Here is a 22,081-nt window from a genome sequence, read left to right on the forward strand (position 1 = left end):
GGGTAGCAAGGGAGCCCAGCAGGGTACAGTTTCAAAGAGAATCGGTCATAATGTAAATATGACCCATTTTCCATTCATTAATCCCAGTCAAAGTCATTGATTTCAGAGTGTGATTAGCCGATGCCTGCATGGTGGAGTCTTCATCACCGGGACCGGATCACAGCCCCCCCCCCTGCTGTCTCTCCTGAGAAGGTGAAGCCTTCAGAATAACAGCTCTGCCGCTATGAGACGAATAACGGGCAAGACGAAGGATGAAACTTTGATCGAGCTGCAGAGCGCGACAGAATCACAGACAGGAGGTAATTAAATAAATATGCACTTATTAACCTTTAAGTGGGGTCACGAGGAGCTTTATATATTGTGCCAAATGTGTCGAAGATGCTTTCTACTGCTTGTAGTAGCTAATCTGCAGTCTGCTTCGTACTTGCTCCTGTCCCTAAGAACTGATCATTCAATTCAAACAGACCTTTAACTAATGTATTCTTATGTCTAAATAAGACCCTCTAAAGCGAATATAGCAATCTATATAGAAATAGGACTACATCAACATTTTTGTATTATGTATGTAGCAAAACATGTCAGCAAAAAATTCCAAGTGGTAGCCTACCACATATAATGACATGTTTGTGTTTTGCCCACAGCATAATAAATTACATGTTTAGGGTTTATAGCTTGTTTTTTTTTACTTTACTTTTTGACTTGGTTCCCATTGAATGAAACTAAAAAATGGTTTTCTTGCAGACAGAAAAGTTAATACAGCCGATGTATGAGACACCAAAGTCACATCAAAGTCAAAGTCAAAGTCAGCTTTATTGTCAAGAATTCTATATGTTGTACATCCAGAAATCTCGAAATGTCATTTCCCGCAGTCCTACAGTGTGACATATATACATCAAACAAAAAACAAAAAGGGCCTAGATAAACATGGTATACATTAAACAAAACAAAGCAAGTTAGTAGCAATCCCATGACAAGCCACGAGGCAAATAGATCAAAACACACATGCTGGGTGTTTTGCTTTGAATCACAGGAATGTCCCAAACAACTGGCACGTCATTCTGAAAGGCAGATTTCAATAAGATTTGTAGAATCTGGGTTAGTTAAAGACAAACTGTAACGTAACATCATCACTGAAAAATGGCACAATTTCAGTACAAAGTGTGGCAGAATATCCCAGGTAAATTGTTCTTCCTTTCTGCTTTCTGTCAAGCTTTACATACTGTATGTATCTAGTCTAATTAGATTGCCTTCTCTGAGATAGTCATGCTTCACAGGAAACCTCTTTCAGTCTGTGATTTCCGACAGTGTGGTCACAAGAGTGCATCAGGCCGTTGACAATCTTGGGAGTTTAGCAGCTCGGTTTTGCTCTCAACCACCATGTTTCAGTGTCTCAGAGGACACCAAATGAGTTAAGATTAATATTTTCTTCTGCCATTGAGCTCCATATGTCAACGTAATTGAGATCTGCGGCCTTTTAAGTCATGCATACTGCTTCCCATAGCCTTAATAACGTAACAGCTTGTGAGGATGATGTTTCTGTGGTAGCATTCTTAAGCAGGAAAGCTTCAAAACAGAGGAAAATGCACTTTGCTCTTATATTCCCCCAGTGTGACAAAAGACAATTTAATCTGTGATAATATTTTAAATGTTGCACATCTACACAGAAGCCCTGCAAAACTTGAATTTAATTACTTGGGATTTTGTAATTAAACAACATATTTCACGACCGGAACTATGTTTTTATTGTCGTATGTTGACCATACGACAATAAAAATAAGAGGGATGGGCACTTCTTGTGCATGATACGAAAAATGAAGAAATAGCTTTATCAATAATTAGAATGGAAATTGACTGTGGACACATTTTTTATTTTATTTTTTATTCACTTAAGGGATCTCATTAACAATGCATTGATCCAAAACCTTTGTTATTAGTTCTGATTAGGAGGAAGCTGATTAGCCTAATGTACAGTTATAAGGTAATAGCTTTGGGACAAATTGCGGATTCACTATTTAGATTTAGAAACTAAAGTTAATTTGAACCTGTTGAATTATCTCCATATTTATATGTACATTATCATATTCAAAACTACAGCTGGCACAGATGGCCAATACTTTCATGACACAGGAAGTTCATGACGTGTATTGACTGACCATATCTTTTGACCCCTGCTTGTTCCCGTGCATTTTAGGAAGCCTGGTTCTCTTGTGATAAGAAAAGTTGTCCACTGGGTTTTACCGAAGAGGCTCAGAGAATGAGAGACTAATGTTTGCATTTAGTCCTGAAAGGAAATTATTTCTGTAGAATAACTGGACCTAATGGACAATTAAATATCGAAGAGTCCAGATGCCCATTTTACGATACGATACGATACGATACGATATTACTTTATTTGTCAGATCAAGTCTGAAATTTGACTTGCGTCACAGCAGCTCCATGTCCAACATCAACAGACAAATATCCAGACACAAATACATGAAACATAAACAACAAACATTTAACATAACAGCACAATCAGTGAGAGAAAAGCTGCTCAAAGAGCCTTCAGCGTGCATTTGATCTGGGATTTAGCTCTGTATTTACTGTGAGGATTGACTGATGCACAAAGGAGTGCTTCAGTCTGACTTTATTGAATCGTGGGACCCTGTATCTCCGATTAGATGGTAGCAGTTCATATTCACTGTTCAGAACATGGTTTGGGTCAGAGATGATGTTGTTGGACAGCCTCGTTGTTATGATAGGCTGAGTTAAGCATCATTATGATAAGTAAGCAATATGCATCTATGAACTTTAAAAGCAATTGTTACATTAAGATGAGTTACAGCATTGTTAAAATTGGGATACAGATATTTATTCTATAACATAGTACTGTCAACCTAATATCATGTTTTTATAATCAGCTTTGAGAAGTATGTTTAGGCCTACATAATTGCTGCATTAAGTGTTATTAAATTGATTAGCATGTTGTGCTTTAGATTAATACGTTTAGGAATGCAGTTGAGTGAATTTGTTATTTTAACATTTTAATTATTTCAACATTTCAACAGAATAAAATGTATCAGCTTAACTGTAATTACAATCTGTACATTATGTTAAAAAAAAGATAATGTCTAGCCCACTGGTATCATAACCCTGTATATGTCTAGCTATCCGCACTGCATCACTACAAGATCATTAAAGTGAAAGAAAAATAAAGGTGAACTATTCCAAAGCGTTCACATTGAATCAACATGTGTTGAGTGAACTTAATGACATCCCAATATCTGATATTTTCCATGTGTAAATACCACACTCTTTAAATGGTTATCAGTGAGTTGTTCATTAAGACACGTGCCTGTTTATCATGGATGAGCTGAGTGAATAGACTGCTCTTGTTCTGCAAAGGCTTTGTTCTGGCTCTTATCAGGGCAGACCTTCAGCCACAGTGAAACAGAGAGAAAAGACAGGAAAGGGTCTGTCCTCACCTCCATATATTCACTGTGTGTGTGTTTGGAGTGTATTACCTCCATCACCGCTGCCCAAACACTGAATTATAGACAGCCATGATGACGGCAGGATGAACACCAGATGCACTGCTACACAGTAAACTATTATACTGCAGGTACTTGATGTCATCCTCATAAAGTTTATCTTTTTAATTTGACTCAAAGCTTATCTGTAGCAGGTTACATTTATTTTGGCATTCATCATGGACAGTATACCATTCATTCTGATAGTTACTCATACTTTAAGGGCTTCATATCCATTTAAGGTGATCTCGCTCTGCTTTCTGCAGCCATGGCTGATGAATTTATCTTCCAGTCAGAGGTGAAACAGAGCCAAAGGGTTGCTATGGAAACAGGCATTGTAATTGCATTAGCCCCTTTGATCGAGGCATGATACTGAATAAGACAAGGGAACAACCAGGCTTTTTCCTCCCAACAAACTACAGGAAAGCTAGGGTATTACTAGGGCAGTATTTATAGCATTCTTTGGGATCATAATGATCTTTTTCAACCTCTTTTTTTCTATATTTCTATAAAAATGTTGTCTAAGTGTATAACATGGTTTCCATGAGCATCCCCTCTGCCTTGGTCTGTTTGCCTGGCCCTCGGGTACGGACATTAAACATTTAAGGGAAAACAAACACTCTCGGCACTTGCCATGTTTCATGTAAGCTGTTTGTGGAACAGCTGTGCCACTGGGAACTATATTTGTCAGATAGTAATACTGTATCACTTAATGAAACGTTCCCTCATCTGGATATAAAACAACTGATATTACAGAAGTAGGCATGCTTCTTGCCAACCAACCCAAATCATCAACCAAACAACCAGGCCAGAGGCTGCATATCATGCAACCATTGAGCAACTCTCTCTGTCTGCAATGACCAGTACTCCATGGCAACGCTTATCCTCAAACATGCCTTTCTCAACAGACTTTCAAAGATATCAAACATGGTATTTTATTCGATGTTTTGTCTTATCAAGCTATTACATGATCTCCTCTATCCTGCACACAATGTCTATTGTGTTTTTGAACTTTGCAAGCTTTCTGGGGATTGTCAGGAACCCCCCTCCCCCTTTTGGACTACAACATCCTGAAGATAAGAAAGGAATTTTTTTTATTTCACATTATGTTTTATCTTGTTATGCACAATATTGATTATTCTCTCAGAACCAGCTAAATACATGGGTCTGGGGTAGAGATCTTCAGAATTGGTTTGGCATCCGTTGTGTCAACTCGTGGCGCACGACATGTCTTGTGAATTCTCCGGCCGAAGCTCCAAATAAACCATCAGTGTTTGCCATCAAAGTTCCTGCTCTCTGAGTCCTGTCTCCATTGCTTCAGAAGTTTCCATCACAAGTCTAATTTCACCTCAGATCCATTAAGTAATTGTTTTGGCGCTATCAACCACATGATATTATCCTCATCATGATGATGTCAAGATTCTTTCAAGGCAACATGGACGAAAATAAACTGGGCTGATGATGATAATGTGATATGATTGAAAGCCCTTGAACAGCTTCTAAATAGACCTTGAGGTGAACATTATTTGAATTCCCTTGTGTTTTCTAGGGCTCCAATATCAAAATTCGTATTTGTCGGGAGTAGTTTATATATTTTCCTTTTTGTAACTACTTAGCTGACGACAGGAAATGTGGGGAGAGAGATAGAGACGATGGCTGAGACCCGGTTTGAGCTCAGGATGTTGTGGTTTCACTGTAGCATGGTACGCCTGCTACACAGTTCACTCACTTTGTGTTTTGCTATGAAAAGTTATGTCAGAATATTGCTTTACCATTTCCTATGTGAGTCCCTGCTATATTTGCCTATTCTCCCTCCCACAATCAATACAGGCACTCATCTGGCTGTATGGGGAAGGACTTTCCACCCATTTTATTTAGACCAGAGTACTAACCTGTATCACATCAATATTTTAGACAGACCAGCTCACAACCCACCCTGCACTAATACACCTCGTGCATAGAGGCAAGATGTAGGGCGTTCTGTGACATGTTTGAATCACTTCCCTTCCAAAAAGAGTAATGATACAGAGCTGTTGGTGGTAAGCCTTGGTTGTTTCAAGGATCTGAGCTGTTTCTGATTGAGAGGAGTAGGCAGGGCAGTCTAGCTGAGTGCCAGCCTCGTGGGGGAGATACACAAGAGCTGTTAATGCTGCTTTTTTCAGACAGTAGACACCTACAGTACATAGCTTGCTTGAGTCATAGTAAAACTATCTGCTTTGTTATTTAACCAGATTCACCCATCAATGCTTGGTTAGATGCTGAGCTACAGATGAAAGCCCTGGTCTGATCACCACAAAATATAATGTATTGCTGAGCTTTTATGTTGATTACTTTCTTGCAGTTTGCACAGTAAGTAGGCCCTGGGTATTGTTTGTTATTGTGAGACTCTTTTATGAATTCTGCAATCTTTCAGACTGTAATCATGCTTATTCACCTCCCCTGACCTACTGTTTAACACTAACCTGTGTCTGTCTGTCCTTTAAAGATAGTCCTGCAGTGTTGACCGCATTCAGGATAAACCTGCACTCAGGTACGGGCAGATCAGAGGCTTTATGTGACGCCTGTCTGTCCGCCTGTCCGTCATTTTTCACTTCATCCACTTGCTTTCTTATAATGCCGGACTTTCTTCAATAATGTACCATGTTTCTGTTTCTGTTCTCTTGATTCTGCTTCCAGTAAGTCTGCTATCATAGCCTCCATCTCAGCTTCTTATTGTATCTGCCGAGCCTCTCTCCTGGAAGCTAAGTGTGCTGTGTCTTGTGTTTATCGCCGGAGTGTCAGATCTGCACTGATGCATGCATTCATATTACTTTGTATAGAGGCATGTGCACACAGAATTCAGGTCAATTGATGCTCGCCACTTTGACAATGTATACTGTGTGGTTTTCATTTGTCAACCATCAGAAAATGTAATTGACTGTGAGCTTTTTCTTTAATATCTCAGGTTGCATTATGCAATTGTGGGCAAGGTTGCAAATCAATGAGCGTGACAGCTTTATGTCAATATTGGATTTCCTCAAGGTGTTTCTTCAATGTGATAAGGTACCTTGGTGTTTAAGGTATTCCTGTCTGGTCTGTTACTAAAAGTACAAGACACAATATAAGGTTACACATACCATTATCCTATCTATATCGTATATATGTTTTTAGAAATAAGTTTCACTACCACACAATAAAATTACTTGATTCTCCAAAATCCAACTTATTTAAGAAAAAAGTACAAAAGTAATCATTGAAAAATGTTCTTAAATCAACCAAATTAAAAGTAAACATTTGACAGAGTGCTATCTATATCACTGATTCCTTTAATGTAGTTTAATCATAACTGCCTGATATTTTTCGAGTGGGGTGTTTTTTTTATAGATATAGATACATATGTAATAAATAGTATAAACCAGAAACAAATTCTAAAGTTAGGTACATTACCTCAATAAATGTACGCAGTTAGTGAACTACTTAGTTACCTCCCACCACTATTGGTAAACATGTGAGATAAGCCTTTGAAGTGTCACAATAAGATGGCAAGACTATGAGAGGTCTTGATTTTGAAAAATATAAATGATGTATTGTTGTGTGTGTGTGTTGGTAAGTGGATGTGTGGGTGGCTGAGGTATCATCTCACATCCCCAGACAAATACTAGACCCAGGATGTCAGTTCAGATTGAGAGAAGCAGGTTCCCTTTCATAACATTTCTTTTGATGACTCACTGAAGGGGCCGCTCTCCTGCCAGTTACACATGCTGCCATGTCAAATAAAACTGTAGCAGTAAATGTGCATCTGTGTGAGGGTTATGCATCAAATAAGAAGCAGTCGGGGGACAGGCGGTCTGTTCTGAGGCCACCGTCAAGAATGTAAATCAGGCTGTAGTGGATTAGGTATGGGCATTACTCGCCTAGGAAACAGTGGATTTACTTTAGTCAAAAGCCTCTGCTGTTCTCCACTCTGCATGATCAGCACATACCTTATGGAATTGACATATTGGCACCAGTGACCTCCTACTGTGTGATACTGTAGGCCAGTGATTTCATCAAGGCCTGAGAGTGGAGCTTGACCTGTAGAAGTCAGCATATCTCTGCCTCTGTTGCTTCAACTTTGAAGATTCCTTTCTAAATGGCTCTTGTGAGTCATTTATTTTTACAGAAGTGAGAATAATCCCTGTTAGTCATATTCACAAGAGTTTATGAAAAGATGTAATATGTTTCTATATTCCAAAGAAGGCTAAGGGAAAGAGGTATATATTATGTCACTTATGCTCCTCATAGATTTGGGGCTTTGGCATTAGTCTGCAGCAGCTGAGCGTTTGTGCACTTTAGTTCCCTCTTAATTGGTGGTTTAAAGTGCCTTTTTTGATTTAGAGCCCATTAGAGGTTACTGCTAAACTTTGTCCAGTCAGTTGCCATTCTGCTGGTGTTCATGTTCACAGAAGAATATCTCCACCACTGTAAATATTCAGCAGCTGAAGGCTAATCAGGTAGCTTGGCTGGAAAGTGTGTTTTGAAAGTGCATGAGCTTTACTTTTAGATTAGTTTTAACTTAGTTAATATTCATCTTTAAAATCCATTGTTGCTCAGGTAATTTTGCATGAGTTAATAACTTAGATATAAATATACAGTAGTGTTCTTTTCTTTCATGCTAGTCACTATTTGCCGTTGCTGCTCAATTCTACAAAAGGCAGGCTGCTCTGTAAAGACCCCTCTCTCCATTTATTTGTCTCTCCGTGGAATTAGATATAACACACTGCCTGCCCTTGCTTCTGTTTGCTCAAGCCAGGCTCTGATAACTGGCTGTGCACAGTTGGAGTGAGACCAACAAACTGAGACTAAAAAGGAAAGGGGGAAAAAAGTTTGTTTAAAAAAAACATTCAGCTGCAAATTCAAAGATGCTTCCCACAAGCTCACTGGAAAAATCACCCTGGCTCTTTGACCTCTCTACACTTCAGGGATTCCTATAATCTAAATGCTGGCATATTTTCATTCCTTCAGAGTGAGTCTGCAGCCCTGTCATTGAGCGTCCACATGGAGACACCACAGTCCCTCTGAGAGGGTGTCTGGGTTGCAGCTGAAAGAAGCTAGAGATCTTTGTGTCCTTTGTGTGCTCACTGTGTTTCATTAGAAGAGAGGAAAGACTTCTGGTACGGCAGCAGCTCTAAGCCCGGGCCCCTCCCCCTCACTGCCGTATCATGCACGGTCCAGGCTCCCCCACAGGAAGTGCTGCATTCTCACCATCCAGGAATAATAGGGGAGCAGAGCAGAGCAATGCTACATGAGCACATTCCCTCTGCCAGAGAGGAGGCAGAAAGGGGAACTGCAGGAATGCTTTGTGTGTGTGTGTGTGTGTGTGTGTGTGTGTGTGTGTGTGTGTGTGTGTGTGTGTGTGTGTGTGTGTGTGTGTGTGTGTGCTCGGCTCATATAAATGCTTACCAATATGGCAAGAGTCTGCTGATTTATATTGGCCGCTCTTAGATTGAGTAGTCTTAGAAGCATGCGTGGCCATCACAATTACTGGCCGGCTCATTACTCTTAAAGGGATAGTTTGGTCCTTCCTATTATTATCCTGTACACCACTTATCCTGCATGGATATAAACAGAGATTAACCTAGCTTAGCCAAATGTTTGGGATGTAGGTGGGAGAGAAGAAAATACAGTTCTGTCTACTTGGTAGGCTAGGGAAAACATTTATTACTAAAGTATTTAAACTAGCAAACAATTACATTTTTTACATTATGTATTGAGCTGTTTTTGCCCCTCCTTACATGGGTGTGGATGCATGTAAACAGGAAGGTGAAACAGATAATTAAATGCTGTTCTACTTGCATCTTCAATACATCTGCAACTTTGTGAATATGTATAAATTGATTGACTGTTTGAGTTTGGATGCTACTGATCACTTAGCCATCCACTGACTGTGCTTATATATAATAACATTGATATAGAAATATATAGAAGGATAATGCAGACAGACAATTCAAGCTTATTGAACATAAAAATGTATCTTTATTTTTGTTAGACCATTCTAAACTGAACTGTCCGATCTTAAGGAACAATCATGGTTTCATTATCATTTTTTGCTGTTCAAACATGCTACATAATGATTCACTCAAACATATGAACAATAATTATGCTAGGTGTTTGTATTATTACTTCACTCGATTGTCTTATTTTCTATTTTTCCTGTGCATAATGCATTGTTTGTGTTTTTAAATTCAGTCAATATATAACAAATATAGTACAATATTTTTTTTCTTTTGCAGATGAAAATGGTGGTGTGAGTTCATTATCTGAAAAAGCGACACTGCCTGGGCATGCAGAGGTAAGTTCCTGTGTGTTTGTTGGTATGTCAATACGCTTGCAAATGGCTAACAAAGACGTTTGATATTAAGGGAAACACATTGCAAACATATTAAATATTGTTTGTATAATCAGTACAATGACTGATTGCAAAAACGGTTTGTTTCTCAACCTGTTTCCTGTCTTTGTGCTGAAGAAAACGACTTGCTTGTTGTAGCTTTATATTTAATGTATCAACTAAATAGCAGTATACAACTCTCTGCAAGAAAGTGAATATATAATTCCCCAAATTGTTCCTTGGATTATTACATTCTTGAATTATTATTTTTCTGCTACAATCTAAGATAAACAGTCTTGTATAAGATTACAGGCAGCAGTTTTAGAAGTTTTGTTATATTTTCAAAGCTTTTGTTACTTTCTTTGTAGGCACAATATTGCTTATCCCAGTGTTTATGTTTATGACTGACCCTTTGTCGACTCTCTGCTCTCATCGCTGAGTCACAAGACCTCTGTCTCTCACAAAAGCTGCTCTCATGTCTCGAACAGCGGGACAGAAATAAACTTCACTGCTCAAACAGCAGCCTGTTGTCAGTCTGGTGGGCCCTCAGCGATACAGTCAACCCAACAAGCAGATACTTTATCCATCTTAATTCATAACACTGATTATATTGTGTTTCTGTGATGTATAAGGATTCAATGCATAATGTCTCAGTGATAATCAATCAAACACGTATTTCTTAAATGTTCCCATTAGGTCAGAACATGATTGAATAAACTACAAGGGGCAGCGTTCACACCCCTGCTACAGGGTCAGTGTGGATGTGGGGGCCTGATAAACAAGCTGGGTGGGGTTCAGAAAACTGCTGAACACACGTGGTACTCCATGCTGTGGTTAACCCTTTATAGTGTAGCTCTGTAGACTCTGATCTACAGTATGTCCCACTCTGAAGAATATTTGTCCAATCTTGTAATTTGCTAATTTCAAGGAAGAGTGCTGTTTTTTTTTTATAGTAAAACACAATATTTGATTTTGAACATTACCAGTACATTCCTCCTCCCGAATAAACTATCTTTGTATAATGTCAGGCTGTGATTGTACCAGGTCCATAAATGTCTGTTTTATGTGGTTCCTCTGCAGCCAAAGAAAACAACAGTCTCTTGAAATACTTTTCAATACTATCCCATGCACTGGAATCACTAGCCTAATGTAACTTAAATAACATGTTAATATGACATGATTTTGGGCACAATATGCCTTGCCCTCTCTATATAATAATATAAATCGCTTAGTGTTAAAGTCTGAGCTCTTTATGTCTGTCATTGAGATTAAAACAGTTTCATTTCTTGCTTTGTCAGCACCTCAAGTATTGCATTATTATGATTGTCTGTTTGCTTTTGCTGCGGGAAAGTTAAAATATTATTATGTGTCTGTTTTTTAGACAGAAAAGTTGCAACCAAACAAGGACACTGTGTTCTTCAGGGATGGGGTTCGGAGAATAGACTATGTGTTGTCTTATGTGGATGATAAAGATGGAGAAAAGAAACAGGTAAGTGGAACAGACTACGACTTATCAGCATTTTTACAGTGAGTGAATAAATGTGATATTGTCGATCTTACACAATATATATCCAGAACGGGAACACATGAAGAAAAAGGAAGTGAGATTCCAAAGACAGACGTCATTTGTGGCCGCCAGTGTATGAGTAAAGTAGCTCGTGAGCAAAAACTTTAGTATTTCCAGGTCAATATTTAAAGTATCCTACAGTATTTCACCATATAATGAGAGATACAGAATATTGAAGGAAGGAAATCAGGACCAAAAAAACGTAATTCAGTTAGCAACTCAATACGTGAATCCAGTTTCCTTATAACTGCGCTAATTCATTTTTGCTAATTACGTTGCTTTATTATGTTATTTATAATCACTGATTTAATGGTTCCATAGACTGACTTGTCTTTTACATTTATTGGAAGTGTGTTTATTTTTTGCAGAGCCTTCATGTATAGTTAAGGCAGAGGACTGTTCGATTTGTTAAGCATGTTCTAGCTATCATCATCATCACTCTGAAAAGGTCATAGCACAGAGAATTCATTAGTAAAAGTCTTGAATGACTGATGTAGGCAAAGTTTTCTCTTGGTGCTTTTCAATCAAAGTGTCACATTTTCAACCTTCTTTTATCCAGAGAGATTTCACAAAGAGCAGCTCCTCCTTTCTCAGGCTCACACTCACACATTCACTAACACTGAAGATCACACTGTGCTCATAGGTTAAGTTTAGATTGTATCTCTGAAAAGACAGCTCTGGGTTTCACTGCAGAACTGTGAAACTCAGAACTGCAAAGTTCAAAGATCTAAAATGCAGCTTCTGAAAAACACTTTCAGAAACATTTTTAACCTCACTTTAGCCATTAGCTTTGCTTTTAATAATGGTCTGGGGATGTTATGTATTTATTTATATTACAATGTTAGCCTGTTAATGCAGTTTAATGTTTGCCATACTTTTTGGTTGAATGCGGTTCAAATAATTATGTATATATATATATGTTTTTTGTGTGATTTAAAAGCACTGCAATGCAGGAAACCTGTTTTACTTATATTATTTTCACTGTGTGATCATGTGGCCAGTCGACATTTTTTCCAGGGTCACATGTTTACCACAGTACCAGACTTTTGGAAAACTGGTCAGGGTTATATCTAAAACATCAATATGATCCCTGCTGTCCACACAGTATTAAGCTTGGTCAGCTATATTGGTGTGCTCCCCCTGTTTCCACTGATAGAGGCGTTTACTGTCCCCTAAACTCATTTGGAAGTTTCTTTTGTGACAGGCAGGCCCCCCTTTTGACCAATCAGTTACCAGACAAAGAGAAAGCAGAAGCACATCAGACTCTGTTAATTTGCTCTTGTATGGATGGGTACAGATGTCACAACAATCATAGACTGTGAGACTTTGTCTGTGTGGCTCTAACGCTGTGTTGTCTGTGTGTTCATCCACAGGAGAGGAGGAGGGAGTTTGAGGCCAACCTTGAGAAACAAGGTCTGGAGCTGGAGACTGAAGACAAATCAGTAAGAAATTCAACCACAGAGTAACAGCACCACCTAGTAGATAGCTTGCAGAGGCACACCATGTTATACAGAAAGAGTCTTAAAGGGATGGCTCAGTATTAGACACATAATACAACCAAGTACTGACAAATTAAGTATTGTTCCTCTCCTCCATCTGTCCTTCTATCAGGACTCCAAGGACCAAAAGACATATTTCCTGAAGATCCATGCTCCATGGGAAGTACTGGCAACCTACGCTGATGTCTTAAAGATTAAAGTTCCCTTCCATTTGAGTGATATCCCCCATGGTCATGATGTCCCGCTGGAGTGGCTCTCGCATCCTTTCCGTCTGCCAGATCCCATCATGCGCCCAAAACCGGACTACTTTACCTACCCCTTCGACAAGAACAAGACCGACTTCTTCCTTATCAATGACAAGGATACCTTCTTCCCGCCTTCCACAAGAAACAGAATCGTGAGTGTTTAATTTATAAATATGAAAACGCTTTAACAGTATACCTCTCACACCTATTCTGGACAGGCTGACCCTAGGAGGCTATGAAGAGATGTTTGCCTGTTTTAGCTTTTACTGTTTATTTAGCAAATGTATATCATTTGTTGAATCCTGTCCTTGTTGAAAGGTGTTCTACATCCTGGCTCGTTGCCCGTACTACAAAGAGGGTCGGAAAGAAAGAGACAAGACGGGAATCAAACGACTACTCAGCAATGGGACGTATACGGCAGCCTTTCCTCTTCATGATGTAAGACAATCGAAGAAGAATCATACACATGCAGAGTTTACACATATCAATGTACATTTATGTTAGCATCTCTATTCTGTGAGATTTGTAAAGGGAGACCCTTGTGTCCGTCTACTTTAATGTAAGATTCCACACGCATTATTTTTGATATAATGTATAAGTAACCCACAACCATATTTAAGTAGCCTACTTATAAGTTATACTTCCTGGACCGGAAACAACTATTTTAACACATTATAATTAAACACACTGACAGAATCAGTTCTGTAGCACATTCAATTGGTAGTGTTGTGACTTCTATTTAATTATTCAATACAGGACTTCTATTTGAAGTACATTTGTATAACTTGTTTGTGAATGTTCTCGTTCCAGGGCAGATATATATTAATCAGCATAGTTTGAAGAGGACAAAATTATTTTTTCATCATGTTTATTGTTTCTTACTTATAACGTTATAGAATACAACGTTTTTTTTTCTTTTCGAAGAGAATATTCAAGTTCTTTCAGGGATCTCGTTCTTACATTTTCTAATAACTTTTGCTCAAGAGCCCATATTGCATTGTTTCTTTTCTTTTCAGTGTCCATACTGGAAAAGGGCAAGAAACGCTGAATGCGAGAGTGAGCGTTACAACTTGTATAAACACTGGGCCCGGTTCCTCTGCTTTTACAAGGAGCAGCCTCTCAACCTCATCAGGTAAACAAGCAACACCTGAATGCTGCTATCTTTGTTTTTTAAACAAGATTGAACATTTATTTTACTGAAGCGTGTTTAAAGTTATCTGCAGAGTTAAGTGTGCGGTTTTGGTTTTAGGAAGTACTATGGGGAGAAGATTGGGATCTACTTCGCCTGGCTGGGCTTCTACACAGAGATGCTGTTCTTTGCAGCTGTCATGGGCGTCATATGTTTCACCTATGGAGTGCTCAGTTATGATGACAACAGGTCAAGGTGAGATGATAACAATACGACCAAAAAGATATGACCAACTCAATATTAAACCCATCATTTGTATCATAATTGTTGACCACTTATTTGCTAAATCATTACATCATCATTACAAAACCATCCAATCACTCTGCTGCTATTACTGCCTCCAACTTTCTGGGAACACTTTACACAGGGTATGGAAACTGGCTGCTGGGATTTGCTCCCATTCATCCACAAGAGCATAAGTGAGGTTTATTGATGTTAAACAACAAGGCCTGAACAGTTCATCCCAAAATTGATGGCAGGTTGAAGTCTGGGCTCAATGCAGGCCAGTCAAGTTCTTTTAAACCAAACTTAGGATCTTTAAATCTTTATGTACCTCACCGTGTGCACAGGGTATTATTTTGAAAGAGGAAATGGCCTTACCAGAAGTCTGGACAAAAAGTTTAAGATGTAAGATTTAATCACATCTAGTGTCAAGCCCCAAACCAAAGGTACACATAAGTATTCAAATAAGGTATCAACATACTTTTGGCCATATCATATTCACTTTTATACTTACACATTTTGAGATTCCAATGAAATGGTGGCCTGATCAATACTGGATGCTACATTGATATTCTGATTTATATAATTTTCACAAAAGATCAATTTTTTCTCTCCTTGTAGCAAAGAAATATGTGACCCCGACATTGGAGGCAGTATCGTGATGTGTCCACTTTGTGATAAAAAGTGCCCTTTCTGGAAGCTCAACTCTACATGTCTCTCATCCTGGGTAAAATGTTACACTTTATATGTTAAAGAACACCAATTTTAAAACGGCGATTAACCTTGAAGTGTATATTGCAAACATTATTTTAATACATTGGTCTTTTAAATGTACTCAGATATCTGCAGTAGATTATGTCCTGCTGGGTCAGCAGTATGTCACCCTGTTTATGCCAAGCATGTCACTGAGAAACTCATTTTTCCATATTATCTCTTTCAGCAATCCCATCTGTTTGATAATGAGGGAACGGTATTCTTTGCCATATTTATGGGGATTTGGGGTAAGTGTTTCACTGCGTTTAACCTGTGAGGAGATCCCATTTGTTCCCCTTCTGTGAGACAGATTTTCTCAGTCAAAGCCTGTTCACTCTGAAGCCTCTACCTCTATCCATACTGCTTGAGCTCAGAACAAGATGCCAGCACAATTATGTTGTTGTGTACTAAGCTGTTGGAAAGCTTGCCCAGCACACTGAAGGCCAAATGGAAAACTGGCCTCATGAGGAGCAGTTAGCCAAGAAGTGTTTTCACAGTTGAAACATAAACATAAACTCTCCTAAAACTCAACACAGCCAAACTCTGTTTTTTACTTTTTAAGTCTATAATGGATATGTTTACAAAAATGTATGGAAACACTTGCTGAGTATCGGACTTCTCATTAAACTGCAAAATATATTTGTGAGAGGTGACAAACTGAGATCTTACCTTACCGTTTTCCTTCTTTCAAATCTATTTGGCAGTCACTCTGTTTTTGGAGTTCTGGAAACGGCGTCAAGCCCGTCTGGAGTACGAGTGGGACTTGGTGGACTTTGAAGAGGAGCAGCAACAGCTTCAAATCCGACCCGAGTTTGAGATCAGATGCACCAAGAAGAGACTCAACAAGATCACTCAGGTGCTTGGAAGAAAACATGAAACATACTATGTACAACTGATTCCATGCTACTTATTTCTAACACAATAATAATCTTCCAGGAAATGGAGCCGTATCTTCCCATCACAAGCAAGTGTGCTCGCTTCTGTATCTCCACTGCCACCGTTATATTCTGGGTGAGTGATGATTAAGACTCTTTATATTGACTATAAAACATAACAATTGTCCTTTTCTAGTCACATACTGTCAACACTTTTACATGGTTGTCTTCTCCCCACAGATCTCTCTGATTGTGGCTTGTATAATCGGGGTCATAGCGTACAGATTGGCCGTTTATGCTGCCTTCGCTAGTATCATTAAAGACCCCATGAGAAAGATCCAGGTGGTGGGCAGGTTCATCACTCCACAGCTCGCCACTTCTGTCACTGCCTCCTGCATCAACTTTGTCATCATCATGATCCTCAACTTCTTTTATGAGAGGGTGGCCATCTGGATCACTGACATGGGTAAATAGATTTGATCTGACATTTACAGAATCAACAGAAGCGAACAATAGAGTCATAATTTTGTCTTTACTTACACTGATCTACTATCTGCAGAAATCCCAAAGACCCACCTGGAGTATGAGAACAGGTTGACCATGAAGATGTTCCTCTTCCAGTTTGTCAACTACTACTCATCGTGCTTCTACGTGGCCTTCTTCAAAGGCAAATTTGTCGGTTATCCTGGTGACTACTCGTATATGTTCGGCAAATGGAGCAAACTAAGGAATGAGGAGGTAGGTTTTACTGCCTCTGATAAAACATTACTTTTGTTATTACTAGTTAAAAAAGATTACTTTGTATACTTAACATTTGGAAAACATCCCTATTGAAAATTGCAGTTAAGGCAGTATTGACCTACATTAGCATTATGTGTATATACAAAGTCTACTTTTAAGTAATTTCTATGAATTGTCTTTTCATTCAATTTATTTTGATCTTGATTATTATGTGTTATTGCCAATTGTAAAGCACTTTAAATTGCCTTTGTGTCTTAAATGTGCTATCTAAATAAACTAACCTTAACCTTAACCTTACCATTCACATGTCTTTACCTGTGAGGAAAGCTTCATAATCTAGTCCTGCCAACAGAAAGTGCATCAATAAGTGTGTCATGTAAACTGAAACCTCTTTCTGTCCCAGTGTGACCCCGGAGGCTGTCTGATTGAGCTCACCACGCAGCTGGTCATTGTTATGGCTGGAAAACAACTGTGGGGGAACATTCAGGAAGCTCTGCTGCCGTGAGTCCTCCGCCCAGTCTTTCACCTCTTAACTTTTCACCCCAATCACTTATTTACTGCAAAAATAGCAACGAGCCACAACAAGAGAATAGCTTTCAATGAAGGTTTTATTTAACAGCGCATTTTGTTTATTTCGAGTGCATTCATTTTATAAATGTTTTAACAAGATCAATGTTTTGAGTGCTAAGAAAAAATAAATATAAGTTCTAGCTTTGCAGCTTGCCCACTTCAGATGCACACATCCACATAAACAAAAGTGTTTTACCTCTGAATGTCATGGTATTGCTTCTCTACCCAAAAATTATTTATAAAACCTGCTGAGAAGCTATCAAAAACCTTTTAGGGAAACTTTATAACAACTGGTTACTATACACATCAATTAATTGCAGACTTCTGCAACTACAAATATTATTGTTCCTGTGCTGATTTCTCTGGAAACGTCTTGTTGGCAACAGAAAGTCTCAGCAGTTTGACGTATGTTTATCTTCATGTGCTTCTCAACAGGCTGATGCGTAACTGGTGGAGTAACAGGAAAGGACGGCACCATCCTGAGAACCATTCCAGTCGCTGGGAGCAGGACCACGGGCTGCTGAACTTCAGCCAGCTTGGATTGTTTTATGAGTACCTGGAGATGGGTGAGATACTTCTCTGACGTTGTTTACATTACAGATATCATATCTGGACAGAAGAGCCAGATTAATGCATGCTGTCTTCTTGCCATCCTGTTATTACTCTTCCCTGTTTACCACCTCTAACTCTCTCTCTGCTCTGCCTGTTTTTTTCAGTGATCCAGTTTGGTTTCATCACTTTGTTTGTGGCCTCTTTTCCTCTGGCTCCGCTCCTGGCTCTGTGCAACAACATCCTGGAGATCAGGGTGGACTCCTGGAAGTTCACCACCCAGTTCAGACGACCGGTGGCGTCCAAGGCCCGAAACATTGGAGCGTGGCAGGAAATCCTCAACGCAGTGGCCATTCTGTCTGTTGTTACCAATGTAGGTGTTGGGCATGTAGCAGCGTATGTTTATCAGACAAAATGTTCACCATTCAATGTGTTTTTTGTCTAATCTGTGCGAATGTCCTTGTTTGCATTTATGATAAATGTGTTGAAGGATTTCAGAAGGAAAATATCCATAAAAAAAAAAAAAGTCACATTTAACCGAAAGCCTTTTGTCCTTTCTGTCCCAGGCTTTCATCATGGCGTTTACTTCCGACATGATCCCCCGTATGGTCTTCCTGTATGCCTATGGTAAAGATGCCAGCATGAGGGGCTACGTTAACAACAGCCTGTCAATATATAACATCTATCAGATACCCAACGACAACATGCCTGAGGAGGGAGGCAACTCATTTGATAACACGACTTCCACCTGCAGGTAATAGAGCTAAAAGAGCTTGTTGTGCATCTGGCTTTAATTTACTTTCAGTAGAGCTTTAGCCTCTGTATCCCCCCCTGAGCAATATGGAGCTTTTTATTCTTTCAACTCATTGATTTGGGTTTAATGCCTGCCAGACTTTTGTTTTGATTTGGTTTCACAGCGTTTTTTTCTCCTGCTGCATTAGGCAATTGTTCTCACTGAAAATGGTTTGACAAATCCGCTGTACACTATGATAAACACACAGACAGAAAATGTTAGTCACTAGATGGTGAGTCAAATATTTTCCTCAGAGCTTGAAAGTGAGTGAATATTAGACCCAACATTTGACTCACACTACTCCAAATAAATAGTGGGGCTCTGTGTTTGTGTGTAGATCAGCAATTATTTGCTAACTGCAAGCTTAACTTCATATTGACAGGTGCAACCTATGAACGAATATGTTTTGCTTTAGTCCAAGAAAATGTGTTTATATCTGTTGATGGAGCCATAAGTTACGTTTTTGAGTTTTTCGGCATTTATTGATATGTACTGGTACCAGCATGATTACATTAATGAAACACTATTGACTGAATAATGTTGTTTTGAACAGGTACCGTGACTACCGTTACCCTCCAGGCCACGCGAGGGAATACACTCATACCATGCAGTTTTGGCATATCCTAGCAGCCAAAATGGCCTTTATTATTATAATGGAGGTAAGACAACACAGCTTTTTCTCACTCCTTACTTGCAAAATAAATGCACAGAACTAAAGAATTATAATCTGACAGTGTGATAATTCTCCTTCTTTAGCACGTCGTCTTTGTGGTGAAGTTCTTCGTGGCGTGGATGATCCCGGACGTCCCGTCAGTTGTGAAGGCTCGGTTCAAACGAGAGCGCTACCTGATTCAAGAGTACCTGCATAACTACGAGGTGGAGAAGGTCAAAATCCAGATGAGTGCCAGTTTCATGACAGAGCAACCATCAGAAGTATCCTCAATGACAGACAAACATGAAGTGTTGTCTGAGTGCCTGGAGCCTCCTTCCTGAAAACTCCTAACTAACCAAGGCAAGAATGGACACGTGTGAGAGTTTTCTCCTCACTGACAGCATCCATATACACAGATTCTGTCTTTGGGATAAAAATGATATTATCTTTTCTTGCTGGATGGACTCCTATATTAGGATCTGTGTAAAGGCATCAGCAATTCAAATGCAACATCTCACTTTGCTTAAAATTAGCTACCCGAGTGGCTGCAACACTCCTGTGCCATATAAAGAAAGTTTGAAAACAACAGAAGAAGGCTAAAAAGATTGTAACTGCAGCTTGTATCATTCCCTGTGTAATGCCTTCATATCCCCATGTGTCATGACTATATGTGCTAATAGCCAAGTGTGAATTGTTGAAAATGTAAAACAAGTTATAATTACCCTTTAAAGAGATGGCTATCATATCATTAATTAAATGTTTTGCATGTGATTTCTCTTGTGAGGAAACAAGATTAAGGGCTTTTTAGAAAAGATGTCAGTGTTAAGGAGTTTTAAAAAAACTCATATCATTTAAGGGATATATCCTAAACATCACCTATCTTTATGTCTTAAGTGTAAAGGTAGGCTTATAATAATTATTTTTAGTTTCGTTGCTGCATAATGTTTAGATCCACTGATCTATAGCTGGGCTATTAGATTTTTGAGTTAATTATGTGTATGCTCTTTCAAACTGTAAATTGGAAAACCAATTACCTCCATTATAGTGCAGTGATACTGTAACAATCAGAAGTGTGTATCATTCCAGCCTGAGTTGATAGTATAGTGAGACAGCAGCTGCAGGCTTACAGTATCTTCCAGATGTATTTCCAACTTGCTGCAGGACCAATTATACGATTTTTACAAAAAGAAAAGCCTACACATAGAAAATCTCATGACAGATTTTCTCTTTTAGTACAATCAGTTTATGTGTGAAGGTTGACCGTGTGTTGGCTTTATGGCTCCAATTGTTATACATAGATAACAAATGGCCTATATTCCTGTTTAACATTATTTGTGTCTCCACATGTTTTCGGCATAACAAACCTTCAGAGATGATCAGACAGTTGGAGAATTTGGTTTGGTACAATGTAAGTGAGCATTTCAGTAAAAAGAAATGAGTTGATGACATTAGGTAACCTACTCTTTGGTAACTAGTGTTGCTGTAGATATAAAGAAAATATCATATTTAAATTGGTTATTGAGCAACTAATTTATTGATATGCTTCTGCTTTGTAGTCTGAAGTTTTTATATTAAGAAGAGTAACTTCATATCCTCTTTCTTTAAATTTGTATTCATCAAATCATAAATGACCATCAACCATGTTAGTTCGTTCTTCAAGTACATTTAATGTAATTACAAATTACTACAAGGGACCAGATGCATAAAAAACACTCCAGAGAGATATATAACTAAACAGTATCTATTTATGAGATACAGGATCACTTCATTTATTCTTATTATTTCAGGTTTACCAGGTTTTTCTTTGTTTTATATTGAAACCTCTTTGTAACTTGACTTGCTACATGATGCAGTTGTAATTTCAGCTATCAGCTATTATATTTGACATTTAAAAACCAAGTCTCATTTACTCGCATCTCAGGATCAATCATGAGCATCACTTACACAGTAAAACAGTATGCAGATATCAGATGTGTGCAGAGCGTGATCCTGCAGCATAATGTATTTCCAAACAAACAAATGCCTTAAACCTCTGTGCTTACTCGTTTTTGTATGCTTCTGTAATGCCAAAGTGTCCTATCTGAATTCAAAACCTGTAAGTCATCATTACAAAGTTGCTGTTTTGTCTAATTTGATGTGCATGAATTGTTGGAAATGTTTGTCAATTATATTCTAATTTCACTGTAGCCTATTGTACAATTAATATTCACGATACATAAATAAAAAAGTAATTATAGTATGAGTTTTATTCACACATTGCATTAATACCAACAGTAAACAGGACAACAAATGTGCTATTGGATGCTTATACCATGGAGCTTATCAGAATCAGAATTAGAATACCTTTATTAGTCCCACGGAGGGGAAATTTGCGTCAATTTAAGGATCCTCACCCAAGACATAAAAACATTATGCTTTTGAGTATTGTTTTTCCAAAGGACTTTTCTTTCCATATAAAGTCCTATCTCATTAAAAACAAGTTAAAATATATGAATATGTAAATATTCTTCCTTTCAAAAGTTTAAATACATAGCTTCTCTGATTTGCATAGCTAATTCTGTTTAATTAACA

General features: G+C 38.4%; 1 protein-coding gene across 2 annotated transcripts; it reads left to right on the plus strand.

Moving 5' to 3' along the window:
* Positions 1 to 21,746, plus strand: ano5b (anoctamin 5b). 2 transcript variants are annotated; one of them, XM_034116508.1, is made up of 21 exons: positions 1 to 299; positions 5,995 to 6,039; positions 9,761 to 9,819; positions 11,237 to 11,344; positions 12,796 to 12,864; positions 13,034 to 13,318; positions 13,485 to 13,604; positions 14,183 to 14,298; positions 14,416 to 14,550; positions 15,199 to 15,304; positions 15,518 to 15,578; positions 16,035 to 16,186; positions 16,267 to 16,341; positions 16,446 to 16,671; positions 16,765 to 16,943; positions 17,350 to 17,447; positions 17,952 to 18,082; positions 18,233 to 18,438; positions 18,632 to 18,819; positions 19,412 to 19,517; positions 19,615 to 21,746. In XM_034116508.1, the coding sequence occupies exons 1-21, from the start codon at positions 224 to 226 to the stop codon at positions 19,849 to 19,851; spliced, it is 2,778 nt and encodes a 925-aa protein (XP_033972399.1). In that variant the 5' UTR covers positions 1 to 223; the 3' UTR covers positions 19,852 to 21,746. The 2 variants fall into 2 exon arrangements, with proteins under 2 accessions (XP_033972399.1, XP_033972400.1); XM_034116509.1 differs by lacking the exon at positions 5,995 to 6,039 and having other exon boundaries at positions 19,615 to 19,872.
* Positions 21,747 to 22,081: the final 335 nt, after the last annotated feature.

Source organism: Trematomus bernacchii, unplaced genomic scaffold (genome assembly GCF_902827165.1).
Source record: "Trematomus bernacchii unplaced genomic scaffold, fTreBer1.1, whole genome shotgun sequence".
Lineage (NCBI taxonomy): Eukaryota > Metazoa > Chordata > Actinopteri > Perciformes > Nototheniidae > Trematomus > Trematomus bernacchii.

Excerpts from the sequence above, each read along its gene's own strand:
- ano5b (XM_034116508.1), top strand. The coding sequence starts at position 224 with ATGAGACGAATAACGGGCAAGACGAAGGATGAAACTTTGATCGAGCTG. Across the intron at positions 300-5,994 it reads GACAGAATCACAGACAGGAG|ATAGTCCTGCAGTGTTGACC; the intron begins GTAATTAAATAA and ends TGTCCTTTAAAG. Across the intron at positions 16,944-17,349 it reads GCAAACTAAGGAATGAGGAG|TGTGACCCCGGAGGCTGTCT; the intron begins GTAGGTTTTACT and ends TTTCTGTCCCAG.